Genomic DNA, 16,503 nt, shown 5'->3' on the forward strand with positions numbered 1-16,503 from the left:
ACAACTATTTGTGCCATAATTGCACATGCTGTTTGTAAATAATTTCAGTGAGAAACCTAAAATTGTGAAAAATTTTGTGTTTTTTTAAATGTGATTGCATTTGGCGGTGAAATGGTGGCATGAAATATACCAAAATGGGCCTAGATCAATACTTGGGGTTGTCTACTACACTAAAGCTAAAATTAACCCTAGAAGCTCCCTACATGCTCCCTAATTAACCCCTTCACTGCTGGGCATAATACACGTGTGGTGCGCAGTCTCATTTAGCAGCCTTCTAATTAGTAAAAAGCAAAACCAAAGCCATATATGTCTGCTATTTATGAACAAAGGGGATCCCAAAGAAGCATTTACAACCATGTATGCTATAATTGCATAAGTTTTTTGTAAATAATTTCAGTGAGAAACCTAAAGTTTGTGAAAAAAATTGTGAAAAAGTGAACAATTTTTTTTATTTGATCGCATTTGGCGGTGAAATGGTGGCATGAAATATACCAAAATGGGCCTAGATCAATACTTTGGGATGTCTTCTAAAAAAAAATATATACATGTCAATGGATATTCAGGGATTCCTGAAAGATATCAGTGTCCCAACGTAACTAGCGCTAATTTTGAAAAAAAATGGTTTGGAAATAGCAAAGTGCTACTTGTATTTATTGCCCTATAACTTGCAAAAAAAGCAAAGAACATGTAAACATTGCGTATTTCTAAACTCAGGACAAAATTTAGAAACTATTTAGCATGGGTGTTTTTTGGTGGTTGTAGATGTATAACAGATTTTGGGGGTCAAAGTTAGAAAAAGTGTGTTTTTTTCCATTTTTTCCTCATATTTTATAAAAAATGTTATAGTAAATTATAAGATATGATGAAAATAATGGTGTATTTTGAAAGTCCATTTAATGGCGAGAAAAACGGTATATATGTGTGGGTACATTAAATGAGTAAGGGGAAAATTACAGCTAAACACAAACACCGCAGAAATGTAAAAATAGCCTTGGTCCCAAACTGACAGAAAATGGAAAAGTGCTGTTGTCATTAAGGGGTTAAGAAGCATTGCAATAAGGAACTGGACATACATATGCTTATCTCCTGCTCAGTAAACTGCTTGCCTGTTTTTCATATTAACGCTTATTATAAGGCTTAAAAAGCATTGCAATAAGGAGCTGGACATTTATATGCTTATTATCCTGCTTGCCTGTTCACATACTAACACTTTTCCTGACACAAATGCTTGGAGACCTATTTTGACTTCATCAACATAAAGTTACTATTTGACACTACTATATTATTACTTTTTGGAAATTAACTGTTTGCAGATTTTTATTATCTTTGCAAAGATTTGTTCTTAAAGTAACAGCGCTGTTATTTCCTAGTCACTGTGGCCACATAGATTTTTGTGATTAGGTATAGATTTCAATGCTGATGTATAATGTGTTTCAGTATGTATGTTGAATGAATGCAATGTGTGAGTACTTGATACTTTGTATATATATATATGTATATTTGTTCAGCTTTACCAATATTTGCTTGATTTGTTTCAGTTCTGGAATTGGAACTGTAACAATAAATATGTGCTTTATATAAAGAGTGCTGTATTCCCTGTGTTTTTAAAGGCCTAATATTAGATTGAGGCTTTTTTTCCTCTCTTATAGTGTTGTATAAATTGATTAATTAAGGGTGTGCACCATAACAGGCTATTATACCTGTGAAAATGTAAGCACTGTGGATGAGGAATAAGAGTTATTTTTCGCCAAACTTTTAGATGTATACTGATGTCTACAGATTCATGTGGCTCCTGTTTGTATAATCGGTCTTTTCATATGCAGGGAAGGGGGGGGGGGGGGAGTGTTTGCTCATCCAGTTTTCCCAGTCCCTTTCACTGGGTGTCCCATCCTATCCTCATCAACAGTGCTAAACTGGAAGTTACTAATTAAGTTTTATTACTAGATTTTAAAATTTCAGTATATGTGCATATTCTTATTTAGTGTCTATTACATGCATTTATATGAATATTTGTTTATACTGTTCCTTAAAAAAAAAAAAAAAAAACATTCCTTAAGGCAGTGTTTCCAACCATGGTCCGCAAGTACCCCCAAAAGACCAGGTTATCGTTATAGCTGAACCAGTGGAGAGGTGAAGTAATCAGCTGATCTCTAACCATGGTTACTAACCTGCTCTCACCCATCAGCTGATTATTTTACCTGTCCGCTGGATCAGCTATAATGAAAACCTGGCCTGTTAGAGGTACTTGAGGACCTGGTCTTTTGGGGGTAGAAAGGGACATTCCAGCCAAAACTTGAATCCACATTGATGCATTTCAATTTTGAATTGAAGCATTTTTGTAATATAAATTTATTAGCAAATATGTTTCTAATAAAAGCTACAGCTGTTTCAAAAGTGTATTTTAGTATGCACCATGCATTTTAAACAGCACTTGCTCAGTGAGCCTAAGGTGCTCATACCATCTGGTAATGACTTAATTTGTTAATTACTGACATGATACAAGCCCCACTGGTGTCCTGAGCAGTTTCAGTATTTAAAATGCTGGTGAACCGAGAATATCTATGTATGGTTCACATGCACGTACAGAGAAAAATATTAACACTAAAACAATGATAGCTTTTACTAAAAGCATTTTTGCCAATACGTGTATATTGCAAATGTTTCTATTCAAAGATGCAATTCATCTATGTGCATTTAAAATGTTGGCTGGAATGTCCCTTTAAAGTGATGGTAAACTACTCTTCTAAAAATCAGACCCATAATCTGTTATTTTAGATGAAGTTTAATTCAGTTGAAAATAATGATGTGCTATAACTTAATTTTTAACAGATAAGAAATTCAAATTGTTGTACAGTACAATCAGCGCTCTGCCCATATGGCACTTTTGTTATAGCTAGAGCACTGATCGAAGAACAATTTAAACCGTTAGCTCACAGAGAATGTTACTTTTGAAGTGGGCTGTGGAGCGCATGGAATTTGAATTTCAGATCTTTATTAAAAAGTTATATTGCCTCTATTACAACTAATGAATTAAACTCCATCTAAATCATATCCGATTTTAAAAAGGGGGAGTTAATCGCTTTAATTCACTTATATCTGAATCGTTAAAGTTAATTTTGACTTTAATGGTATTGAAACAGGAGCACATAAAAAAAACAAAAAAAAAAAAACAGAAAAATGAATTATTTTTTTAATAAAATCATAGAGGGGGAAAAGAAAAAACCTATGCCAAGTTATGTGATCATATAAAACAAGGAGGTGATGACTCTCACAGAGGTCATTTATCAGAACCAGCATTATTGAGAGAAAAAAATAAAGTTCTTTATTCAGCATTTATGTTTGGAGGCCTTGCATGGCATACCTCATTTTATACCGCAAACAAGACTTGTACTGTATATTAGTTCGTTTTTAGCACTTTGCTAACAGGTTCTACTAGCTTTGATGTTACTTTGCGTTTCTCTTTCTCCAGACGATCCTCCTTCTTGCGCAAATATGTAGCCATGTTGTCAAATACGACTTTGTATAAACCATCAAAACGATTCTCTGCTTTCACAGAGTCTTCCGCACGTTTCCAATTCTCTTTAACCACATTAGATATTGCTAATAAACCATCATTCACATGAACAGGTTGCCAAAGTCCTTCAGTCAGCGTGTACTGTATTAGCGGCTCCTCCTGTACACCCGTTAACAGCCACAGGGTTGCAGACTCGTCAAACTCCAGGTCCCAGGGTGCACGGGACAGCGCAATATACTGCGCGTGCAGCAGGCTCGTGCCACCGGGGACACGGAACAGGTACATCCCAGGCAATCCGTCACACAAAACGGCTACGTGTTCCCCGCAGCCACTGCAGCTGATTTTGGATACAGCATATGTAGTTTTGCCCTGAACCTCCACAGACTCTCTGACCCTGCTCAAGTCCAACCGCTGAACTTGCCGCCCAGTCTCATACTCCCACAATCGGAGAGACCCATCGCCTGATCCCGATAGAAGCAGCTTTCGGTTACCGGGTAATGGAAGCAGCTGTGACACAAACTCCTCATGCCCCAGACAGAAGGAGCTAATTACATGTGGGGCGTCCACGCGGCTCACACGGATCTTCTCGTCACGGTCCCCGGTAATTATGTGCCGACCATCAGGGCTCACTACCACGTCTAGTAACATGGAGAGATGTCCCAGCTCCAGGCGCCCCGCTGTATTTGGCTCTGTCACCGAGAAAGAGATGACATCGCCGGACTTATCCGCAACCAATACGCGCTTTCCAGACGCGGAGAAGGTGAGAGCGGTGCAGCGACGAGAAACCCACCTCACACTGACCTTCTCCCACGATGGCTGAGTACGGAACACCACTAATCGTTTACTGTCATCTGTCACTGCGAAAAAGCCCCCATTAGGAGAGAAAGCAGCTGCGAGGATCCGATCAGAACCAGATGAATCGACGGCAGCATCTTGCCCCGGGTTTGGTGGCTGCTTCTCGAGCAGACTGCAATCAAATAAGAAACAACCGCCAGTCTGGTCCTGCGTGTGCCCCAGAACCACGCTCCCGGCACACAGGCCTACTCGTCCAGCTCTAACTCTCAGCATGGCTCGGGATTTCCTAGCATGCGAGGTTTGTGTTTCCTCTAGTCTTTCTATAGGCTTTTCTGTGGTTGGCTGCTCATGTTCTCATACCAGTTACCCATTGGTCCTCGGTTTTCTCGCGACGTTAGTAAACTTGTATGTTTAATATACCGGCTTGTTGCTGATTGAGCAGTTCTTGTTCTCCTACACACCTCTGATTGGCTGATCTTTTAGTCCCATCCTATTGGCCTCTCTTCAGAACAGTGTGCCACCTCCGTAACATGTACTACATTCTGATTGGCCAGTGTGGCCACGTTCGTTCTACAGATAATCTCGTACACCGTAGGGTTTAGGTGTCACTCGGTGGTCTGGCTGCAGTGCAGACTGGAGCCCCACCGTAGACAGGAAACATGTGACCTCCACTCAGCTTTTTTTTTTTTTTTTTAAATAAACTTTAATGTCAAACAACCTATAGGCAATCATTCTGAAAACGAAACATTTTGCAGCTTTCTTGTTCTTCTTAATGTGCACTCACAGTGGTTACCTTATAAATGACAATCAGCATAAACCACTGTGAGTGCACATTAAGAAGAACAAGAAAGCTGGAAAATGTTTCGTTTTCAGAATGATTGTCTATAGGTTGTTTGTTACATTAAAGTTGATTAAAAAAAAAAAGCTTTGAGTGTAGGTCACATGTTTCCTGTCTAGAGTCAGTGAGTGGAGGTCACATGTTTCCTGTCTAGAGTCAGTGAGTGGAGGTCACATGTTTCCTGTCTAGAGTCAGTGAGTGGAGGTCACATGTTTCCTGTCTAGAGTCAGTGAGTGGAGGTCACATGTTTCCTGTCTAGAGTCAGTGAGTGGAGGTCACATGTTTCCTGTCTAGAGTCAGTGAGTGGAGGTCACATGTTTCTTGTCTAGAGTGGAGCTCCAGTCTGCAGCTAGACTACTTTGAAACAAGTATATCATTGACAAGTTTGTCTGACACGGCATACGAATTCATTTTACAAATCACACACAAATTAGATTTCTACTCCATGCACTAGAGGGAGACAGGTGCATTTACAATAAATAATAGCAGACATTTAAAAAATTGGTAGAAGACTAGCTAAGGAACACAGGGATAGCAGTAGTTGATCATTAATCTGAGCCCTTTTTTTCTTGATATATAAGAATGTGCATACAAAGGTATAGGCCCAATGTATTAGAGTTTGTGCAGATGCGGCTGCCAGGCAGGGGACCTGTCCACACACCTTTGGGGACTCTGATGCAGACATCCCAACTCTCCCTGAAGTTCAGGGAGTCTCCCTAATTGTAATAGTGGCTCCCTGATGCCAGCAAATGGGATGCAATCTCCCTGAAACTCCAAGTACCATGATCCAATGTGGCCCAAATATGGAAAAGTGTTTCTTTAAGGAAAGCCTTTAGTTGCTGGGACGTTATAGAACCCTCAAAGCATGCATCAGTAACCAAAAAGCCCCCACTTATTCTAATAAAATAAAACACAAATACTACCTTATTTACTGCACGTAATTAAACTTCGTATTCTAAAATATTTAAGCATTCAACAAGCGTACGATCACTGGAAAATAGGTTTGTTGTATGTGGTTTTGCAATAAAGCTACTTTTTTAATGTGGGAAGCTACTTTAATGATAAGTCTATCTTTTTAGGGTTTCTAGGTGTCCAATATATTACTGGGGGGGGGGGGGGGGGGGGCGACGCAGTAGCGGGTGAAGCCACCTGTCTGAAATGAGTTTTTGCAGGTTGGGATGTCTGCTGATGCAGCATATGCTGCATACACCAGGACAGTCCCAAAGCTGCATATGTACTTTTTATAAATGGGGCATTAATCTAGAGAAGAGACTTTAAATTTACAAGATATACTTTAATTACAAGACTCCTGTTGTCTTCAAGACATTGGTCTTTCATGGTTTGGGCTCCTTAGTTCCAGTGAAGGCTGATCTTAAAGCTACAGGATGCAAATACATTTTATTCAATTGGTTGCTCTCCAACTTGGTGGCAACAATTCTGAGAAAGGCCCTTTTTGGTTCCAGCATGACTGTGTAGAAAGTGAGTTTCAAGACATGGTTTGACAAGTTTGGTGTCAAAAACAAAACTTAAATTGGTATAACCTAAACTACAGGAAAATTTGTATGTCTGCAGAAGTGGAAGATACTACCTCTAACTTTATCGGCAAAAGTAAATCTAGTTAAAGTGAATGTAAATTTTGATGCTTAAGTGCCCGGTTTTAAAAAATTTGATTAAAAACAGGGGCACTTTAATTAATCAAAATTTACATTTCACTCCTGTTGTGAAAAAAACTTACCTTTTAATCTTCACAGCAGCTCCAGCTTCCTCCGTTTGTCGTAAGCCATTTCTGATGGCAGAAATGATGGGTATGTCATCCTCCAATCACAGCTCCCCCCCCCCCCCGGGGGAATCAGTGTCTGATTCAACGCCGTGATTGGAGGAAGCCGGATTCCTCTATTTAGACCCAGGAAGAGGCTTTGCAATGGGTGGAGGAAGCAGGAGCTGCTGTGAAGATTAAAAGGTAAGTTTTTTTCACAACAGGAGTGAAATGTAAATTTTTATGAATTAAAGTGCCCCTGTTTTTAATAAAAAATTTAAAAACCGGGCACCTTAGCATCAAAATTTACATTTACTTTAAGATGATAATCCTACCAAAAATCTTGTGCCTCTGCCAGAACCTCTCCTTATTTATTAGAAGGATCTAAAAACGTTTTATGCTGATTCCCAGAAGTATACCTAAAGATCTACAAACATACAAGAGGCAGGCACGGATGTATAAACGGTAATGCAGGTTTATTCAAATGAATAAGCAGTTGCAAACATAAAATGCCAATAAATGGAAGAGCTAGGTCTTATGTGTTTTGGCTAGAAACTGCCTTAATCATAGACCCCTGAAGATCAAGCCAGACAGAAAACAATTCTTAATGTAGTGGTTGCCTGGGCCAAATACAATCAAGATTTAGATATTAATAATCAGATATCACTTATCTTCCTATTTTAGGCAACCCAGACTTTTTGCCGGGATTATCCTATAATATATTTAAGAGTTGGGCACAAAAAGGCATAGTTTATGTATGCCAGTTAGAAGATAAAATACAGACAATAAAATAATTTTATACTTTATCCAAAGAATTTTCTCTATCCTCCAAAGAATTGTTTGCATATTTGCAAATCAGACATTATTATGTTAACCTGATAGAAACGTTTGAAAACACTTGATCTCTAGGAGTTATAGATACAAGTTTGAAATTATATCAGGTAGGGATAAGCCCCATTTCAATATTGTACAACCTTCCAATGCAAAAAAACAGGTCAGGACAATCTAGAAAATTTATATTTGAAATGGCTTAAAGAGTTTAGTGAGATCTCTCCGGAATTCATACATCAGAGTATTAAGATGATATATAAGTCAACTAGTTCAATCGGGTGGTGAGAATCTCATACGAGAATGCTATATAAAGCATACACTACGCCAGCAGATATCTCTAGATGGTCTAGACGAGATAATTATGGTTGAGCTAGATGTGGATCTCAGAAGGCAGATCTCAGTCACTGTTTTTGGTCTTGTCCTAAAGTACAAACATTCTGGAATAGAGTGAATCATTGTGTAAACAGATTTCTCAATAAAAAGCTCAAAATAGATGTCAAGCACATATTCTTCCTATATGATAAAATACAGGAAAGTGATAATATAGCATTAATAAATACAGTCATATTAATTGGACATAATATTATTCTGAGATCTTGGAAATCCAAACATGAGTGAGTTTTGGGGCAGTTTGAGGTAAATATGTCTCAGGAGAAGAGAGTCAGCTCTTTTTTCCAAAAATGGCTGAGGTTTATACTGCCATTTCCAGATAGAGTAAAAAAAATAGATAATTTCTACATTCAAAAACTCAGATTTCTTCAGTATTGCAATTTTAACAGGAAGATTTCCCAGATATTGGGATGACTGAGGTGGAAAGAAGGAGGAGATTTGGAAATGAGGGGACTGGGATGAGGATAAATCAAATTATAACAGAAAGAGATGCCCCCTTTTTTTCATTTTTTTTTCTTTCTCCCCATAGGGGAAGCGACAAATGCCTCGGGAGGAAAGAGTAGGATAGTACAGGAGGGGAAGGAGAGTAATTAGGCAATTGACATAAGTATAAGCAATTCAAATGAGAAAAGCTTATTTTTACGATATTGGTTAATTCAGATTCTAGCTATATAACGCACAAAAGCCAAGTCCTGACTTGACGTGCTCGTGCACATTTTCCCCCATAGACATCAATGGAGACAAAGTGTTAAAAAAAAACTAACACATGCGGTTTCGGAATGGCGATCGCTATAACTCAATCCCCATTGATGTCTATGGGGACAAGAAGGTTACGTAGAAACCTAACATCCTAACATAAAACCCTAGTCTAAATACCCCTAATTCGCTGCCCCCCAAAATCACAAACACTAAATAAAGCTATTAACCCCTAAACTGCCGCCCCCGCATCACTAACATTTAAATAAACATTAACCCCTAAACCGCCGACCCCCCACATCGCAACTACTAAAATAAACCAATTAACCCCCAAACCGCCAGCCCCCCACATTGCAACACACTAAATTAAACTATTAACCCCTAAACCTAACACCTGCAAACTTTAAATTAAAGTTACAATATAACTACCTTAAAATAAATAAAAACTTACCTGTGAAATAAAAAAAAGCTAAGATTAAACTATAAATAAACCTAACATAACTATTTTAAAAAAACTAAAATAAGTTAAAGCGCCAATAAAAGCCACAAGTAGCCCTAAAATGCTGTTATATAAGGCAAATATGACCTCAGATTAAATTACAGCCTTCTCTGACTACATTTTGAGCCATTCGACAGAGGATTGCGAAAACAACTGAGGTAACAGTATCGATGGGGTTTCAGCGTCTCCCTTAGTAGCGAGGAGCCGACTGTTATCATCGCCTCTACCGAAGCCCTCAAGACTCCGATAGCTCTTAACCGCTAGACTCTTTCACACGGCTCGGCCTGCAGAGGGAGACCTGACCCCCCTTTTAGCCGAGAAGATGGCCTCCTCAATTCTGGATGCATTAACCCTACTAAGCTACCACATGGACACCCAGTTTGCTAGCCTCTCTCGATGCCTGTCTCTCAGCCAAGAAGAAGCACCGGACTCACCAGAAGAAGACTGACAATTTACCCGCCCTGGTGGCGCATCTGCCTGAAGGGGATAAGATGGCGGACACAGCCAGTCAAGGCCTCTTTACCTTCTCCCAGCAGCCTGATCTTACCGCCGATGTCACCATGATGCACCCGACTCCTGCTCCTGTTACCTAGGCTCCTCTGGGAGCACATGTGTCATGCGGGTGCTCGTTTCATTGCTGGCTGGAGCCCGGTCAGTACTGATCTGGTGGTTGAGTGAGCTGTGTCCCCTGAGCATCATACCGTGTGAGAACTGGACTCGACTTGGTGTCGGATAACATACAAAGTTGACAGATCTGGCTGCCTGTGTTGCCCTGCAGACGATCCCTTGCTTTCACCACCTAGAGGGCACAATCACGACATGGTTGATGGATCACAGCATCTCTTATTCTATTCTTATTCTATGAGAATGGCATCTTTTTCTTCTGAGACTCTGATGTTCGGCACCGGAACGGGTGATTACTTTAGCCCTGCAGTCTGCACAATATCTGTATTCAACGGAGAGCTCATACTCGCACATAACAGCAAGTTAGATAAATGTGGTGTGGGTTAGTTATATTATTATTGAGGACAAGCTTATTCTTTTTCAGATTTATTATCTCCAGGACATTATATAACTGTTTTATTTTATGCTCATAGTTCATTCTAATAATTAATGTCTAGGCATTGTTTCTTGCTGAATGTCAGTGTTTTTTTTTTTTTTAATATATATTTCTTTCACACACTATGGGACATATTTAGTGCTGCTAACGCCTCTGTATAATGTGTTGAGACGTGAGATTACTGCATTTAACAGCTCTGTAGGCAAAAATGCGGATGTCAATGGTAGTCCTCATGTGAACACCCATTTCTGGATTTCTCCTAGTTCAAAATCCCCTTCCTCTTTATACCCGCGACATTGATTGCCTAGCTATATTAAAGGCAGCTAACGCTGCCTTCACCCCCCCCTATCATATGCATCCGCATATTAAGCTCTGCTCTATGTCTAACTTGCTATTATTTATATACTGCTCAAGAGGGTTGCATACTAATTTGTTTTTAATTTAACATAGAGTGTGATATTATAATCTGTCCATGTTCCCTTTTGCTGACAGGCTACTCTTCATGACCATCTGCATTTATGCCGCAAGTTACTTCCCTTTTTTCTCTGTCTGTTTTTACTGTTTTTATGTTCTTAGCCACCTCCTGTTTTCTTATAAGCAATAGCTGGGGGATTAGAATCTTTTGTGCTAGAAATACGCCTGAGACCCCTGTTTAACAGCAAATCAGATATCGGCTAATTTCCATTTATAAGCTATACAACAGTTAGCTCGATGTTGCTCGTATATCACATTATAAGTCTTGATAATACATATGTATAGAGAAGCACACATGCTTTGTTTTCAGCTAACAACTATTGCTGAACATCCAGAAGGTTTACAATGCATTCCCACGTGTTGACCATATTTCGCTCATGTTCTTGTTTATTGCTGTTTATATATATGATTGAATATAACCTATTCTCGCATAACCTATTCAAACACATACAAGTTTCCTAAGACTCCCACTATTATAGCCCAATGCTAATGGAAATAAAATCCCATAGGAACAGTTCCCCGGCTAACAACTTCCCTATATATTTCCCACACTCTCCTATTTTTTACACATATCATTGTCCCCACACCTGACTAAGCATTTGTGCCAGACTACCCTCAGTATATACTGGTATAATTTTCCATGGGTAATTTCTCTAGGGAACTACTCCAAAGGCTCTACTCGCAGATACATCTAGAACTCCTGCAACCATCCCACATGTATATCTTTATAGGCTCTGCCCCTCCCATTTTCCCCCTTTTAGAGCGGCTATGGCCCGCTGAACATCCCTTCCCCTAATTAAAACTACCATACTAACCCCCCTGTTACTTCAATCCCTTAGAATAAATACATTATTACTTGATCGCCACAGTAATAGAGGGGCCTTTTTCAATACTTTTCAATTCAAAGGTTTCAAAAGAGGTTTTATACTTGTTAGTCCTAGTCATCCCTCTTCTTCACACAAGAACCCATCCCATCACTCCCACCTTACACAGTTTACTCCTGTAGATCCATACTCGTAGACATCCTCCTTTAACCATCTTTAGACATTACATCCCTAATATTGTGTTTGTCACTATATCTGGTTAAGATTTTTATGTATACATATTTAGAAATGAGGACAATTATCATAGCAATATTGCTACTTTAAAGCTTTGGATCAAACCCACTCTCTGTTGGGGAGCTGTGAAGTTGTACTATCTATGTTTGATGTCATGTGGACGTATTTTCTATTTTATTGTATTTACTTATTACCTCAATAAAAAAATATTTAGAAAAAAAAAAATCCTAACACTACAAAAAATAAAAAAAACTAACATTACAAAAAAAACGTCTAAAATTACGAAAAATAAAAAAGAGAGAAAAAATAAAGTTCTTTATTCAGCATTTATGTTTGGAGGCCTTGCATGGCATACATCATTTTATACCGCAAACAAGACTTGTACTGTATATTAGTTCGTTTTTAGCACTTTGCTAGCAGGTTCTACTTGCTTTGACGTTACTTTGCGTTTCTCTTTCTCCAGATGATCCTCCTTCTTGCGCAAATATGTAGCCATGTTGTCAAATACGACTTTGTATAAACCATCAAAACGATTCTCTGCTTTCACAGAGTCTTCCGCACGTTTCCAATTCTCTTTAACCACATTAGATATTGCTATTAAATCATCATTCACAAGAACAGGTTGCCAAAGTCCTTCAGTCAGCGTGTACTGTATTAGCGGCTCCTCCTGTACACCCGTTAACAGCCACATGGTTGCAGACTCGTCAAACTCCAGGTCCCAGGGTCCACGGGACAGCGCAATATACTGCGCGTGCAACAGGCTCGTGCCACCGGGGATACGGAACAGTTGCACCCCAGGCAATCCGTCACACAAAACGGCTACGTGTTCCCCACAGCCGCTGCAGCTGATTTTGGATACAGCATATGTAGTTTTGCCCTGAACCTCCACAGACTCTCTGACCCTGCTCAAGTTCAACCGCAGAACTTACCGCCCAGTCTCATACTCCCACAATTGGAGAGACCCATCGCCTGATCCAGATAGAAGTAGCTTTCGGTTACCGGGTAATGGAAGCAGCTGTGACACAAACTCCTCGTGCCCCAGACAGAAGGAGCTAATTACATGTGGGGCATCCACGCGGCTCACACAGATCTTCTACAATAAATAATAGCAGACATTTAAAATTTTGGTAGAAGACTAGATAAGGAACACATTGAGGGATAGCAGTTGATCATTAGTCTGAGCCCTTTTTTTTCTTAATATATAAGCATGTGCATACAAAGGTATAGGCCCAATTTATTAAGGTTTGTGCAGATGTATTGGGTACTTGTAAAGCGCGGCTAACAGACAGGGGACCTGTCCACACACCTTAGGGGACTCTGAATGCAGCATATGCTGCCTACACCAGGACAGCCCCAAAGCTGCATATGTACCTTTTATAAACGGGGCATTAATCTTAGAGAAGAGACTTTAAATTTACAAGATATACTTTAATTACAAGACTCCTGTTGTCTTCAAGACATTGGTCTTTCATGGTTTGGGCTCCTTAGTTCCAGTGAAGGGTCATCTTAAAGCTACAGGATGCAAATACATTTTATTCAATTGGGTGCTCTCCAACTTGGTGGCAACAATTCTGAGAAAGGCCCTTTTTGGTTCCAGCATGACTGTGTACAATGTGAGGTTCAAGACATGGTTTGACAAGTTTGGTGTTGAGGAACTCAAGTGGCCTGCAAAGGGCTCTGACCTCAAGCCTGCTGAATAACTTTGTGATGAATCAGAACACCAATTGCGAGCCAGACCTTCTTGTCCAAAATTAGTACCTGACCTCACTCTTGGCTGAATGGTCACAAATTTCCATAGATACACTCCTTTTAGAAAGCCTTTACAGAAGAGTTGTGGCTGTTATAGCTGAAAAGAGGGGGGGGGACTCTATATTGATTGCCTATGGTTTTTGGAATGGGATGTTCAACAAGCTCATATAGGTGTGATGGTCAGGTGTCCACATACTTCTGGTAATATAGTGTATATCTTATGTGGGGTTTAATATTTTGGAACATATGTTAACAAGCTTGCTGGAGACATGTTTATGTCTTATGATGTATGTTTGATCAATTAAAAATAATATACATAAATACATATTTCTTGACTGAATCAAAAGTTTTTGTGAGGGTTGTTAGGGTATGTGTTATTAATCCACTGGGCTGTTGGAAATAAACTTTGAAGAACACTGCGCAACACTTACATACACCCAAAAATCATGTTTCCAGTAAAATCTATTAAACATATAAAAGCATCTAGTGAAAGGACAGAGGCTGCCATCATCACAATCGATGATAATAAGGCCTTCAATTCTATTGTGTGGGGTCACTTATTTACGTCTATAAAGAATTTTGGGTTGTTGGGGCATTTTGAAGACTTTATTAAAACTATATACAGAAAACAAACTCGGTTCTATCAATTAATTGTCAGATATTCCCTAAAATCAAAATTACGAAAGGCACGAGACAGGGCTGCCCCTTTCACCATTACTATTTAATTGGGCAATAGAGCCCTTAGCAACATTACTTAGGAAAGAACAAGATGGCATATTTCTGGGAGGAAGGAAAGTAGTCATATCGCTATATGCAGAAGATTTGCTGGTTTTTATCAGAGACTCTAAAAAGAATATCCCTATATGACTATAGTACATTCTCAGGTTATAAAATTAACCTCTCTAAATCAGAAATTCTCTGACTACACACAAATCCTAGAAGCATTACTGATACGCCATTTAAAGAGGTTAGAGATCAGATCAAATATCTTGGTATTATATTAAGTAAAAAAAACTTAAATTGGTATAACCTAAACTACAGGAAATTTGTATGTCTGCATCTAAAGATCTGCAGAAGTGTAAGATACCTCTAACTTTATCGGCAAAAGTAAATCTAGTTAAAGTGAATGTAAATTTTGATGCTTAAGTGCCCGGTTTTTAAAAATTTGATTAAAAACAGGGGCACTTTAATTCATCAAAATTTACATTTCACTCCTGTTGTGAAAAAAAACTTACCTTTTAATCTTCACAGCAGCTCCAGCTTCCTCCGTTCGCCGCAAGCCATTTCTGATGTCAGAAATGATGGATTGGTCATCCTCCAATCACAGCTTCCCCTGGGGGAATCAGTGTCTGATTCAACGCCGTGATTGGAGGAAGCCAGATTCCTTTTTTTAGACCCAGGAAGAGACTTTGCAACGGGTGGAGGAAGCTGGAGCTGCTGTAAAGATTAAAAGGTAAGTTTTTTTTCACAACAGGAGTGAAATGTAAAGATTAAACGATAAATAAACCTAACATAACTATTTTAAAAAACTAAAATAAGCTAAAAATAAAAAAAAAATTACAAAATTAAAAAATCCTAACACTACAAAAAATAAAAAAAAAACATTACAAAAAAAACCTCTAGAATTACGAAAAATAAGAAAAATCTAAGATTACATAAAATAATAAACAAAATTATGCAAAATAATAAAAATTAAACCTAATCTAATATCCCTATAAAAACAAAAAAGCCACCCCAAAATAAAAACACCCCCTAATCTAACAATACACTACCAATAGCCTTTGAAAGGGCCTTTTGTAAGGCATTGCCCTAAGTTAAATAACTCTTTTACATTAAAAAATTACAAAGTACCCCCTAACAGTAAACCCCCCACCCACCAACCCCCCCAAAATAAACCTAACTGTAAAAAAAAAAACTAAGCTACTCATTGCCACTAAAGGGACATTTGTATGGGCATTGCCCTTAAAATGGCAATTAGCTCTTTAATGCCCATTAAAAAATAAAAAATCCCTAATCTAAAAAAAAACCCACCCAAAAAAAAAAACCTAACACTAACTCCGAAATAGGTACTCACCATTCCTGAAGTCCGGCTGTGAAGGTCTTTTTCCAGGCGGCTCCATCTTCATTCAGCGAGGGGACATCTTCAGGGCCGTCTTTAACACAGGGCAAAAGGGGCAGCTGTCCAGTGCCCAGTCTCTGTTGAGGGGCCCAATAGTCCTAAAAAAAAAACTGCTGATGTGACATGGGGAACACACACATTCAGTCCTAATACTATCACAGTCAAAAGTACTCTGCTTATATTTTTAAAAAAAACTGTGCCAGACTGTGCCGGTGTCATGTGACATGCCAAGCTATTGCCATGTGCTGTTTTAGATGTGCAATGTGCAGCACTGAATGCAAAGCCCTAACTCGGCATCCAGCCAATCCCACTGCATAAGAAAAGGTCCTACTGGGGTTACAACTGTTATCAGGTAACTGCTCTGGTGGTGGGGATTGTTTCTGGGTAGGGCTGACTGTAGGCGCATGCAGCAGAAAGCTGGAGCGGCAGGCACGTAAGGATTTGAGCATCTGTGCAGCTGCACACACTGCTCTCTTCAGTCTTGAGGCTGTGTGACTCATCTCACACTGTATCCATGCAGCCTTGAGCAGATAGTATCCAGTCTGCTGGTCCCCTTAGCCCTGCTCTTTCTGCTGTGGCCCTAAGATCAACTAACTGAAGTTTGTTAGGGGAACAGTGCTTTGTAGAAAGGTGTTAGTGGGAAGAATAAGTGAGTGCACACACACACGCCCCTTCTTCATGCAGCATTGTCTAGTGCAGGGTGAGAGGGAACTTGTTCCTAGCA

The 16,503-nt window shown here is 39.2% G+C and overlaps 1 protein-coding gene and 1 pseudogene across 1 annotated transcript; both read right to left on the bottom strand.

Moving 5' to 3' along the window:
• Positions 1-3,172: 3,172 nt before the first annotated feature.
• Positions 3,173-4,763, bottom strand: LOC128651596 (tRNA (guanine-N(7)-)-methyltransferase non-catalytic subunit wdr4-like). The gene has a single exon (XM_053704609.1). The coding sequence runs from the start codon at positions 4,580-4,582 to the stop codon at positions 3,398-3,400; it is 1,185 nt and encodes a 394-aa protein (XP_053560584.1). The 5' UTR covers positions 4,583-4,763; the 3' UTR covers positions 3,173-3,397.
• A 7,539-nt stretch (positions 4,764-12,302) lies between these two features.
• LOC128652312 (tRNA (guanine-N(7)-)-methyltransferase non-catalytic subunit wdr4-like) lies at positions 12,303-13,383 on the bottom strand (annotated as a pseudogene).
• Positions 13,384-16,503: the final 3,120 nt, after the last annotated feature.

Source organism: Bombina bombina, chromosome 3 (assembly GCF_027579735.1).
Source record: "Bombina bombina isolate aBomBom1 chromosome 3, aBomBom1.pri, whole genome shotgun sequence".
Classification (NCBI taxonomy): Eukaryota; Metazoa; Chordata; class Amphibia; order Anura; family Bombinatoridae; genus Bombina; species Bombina bombina.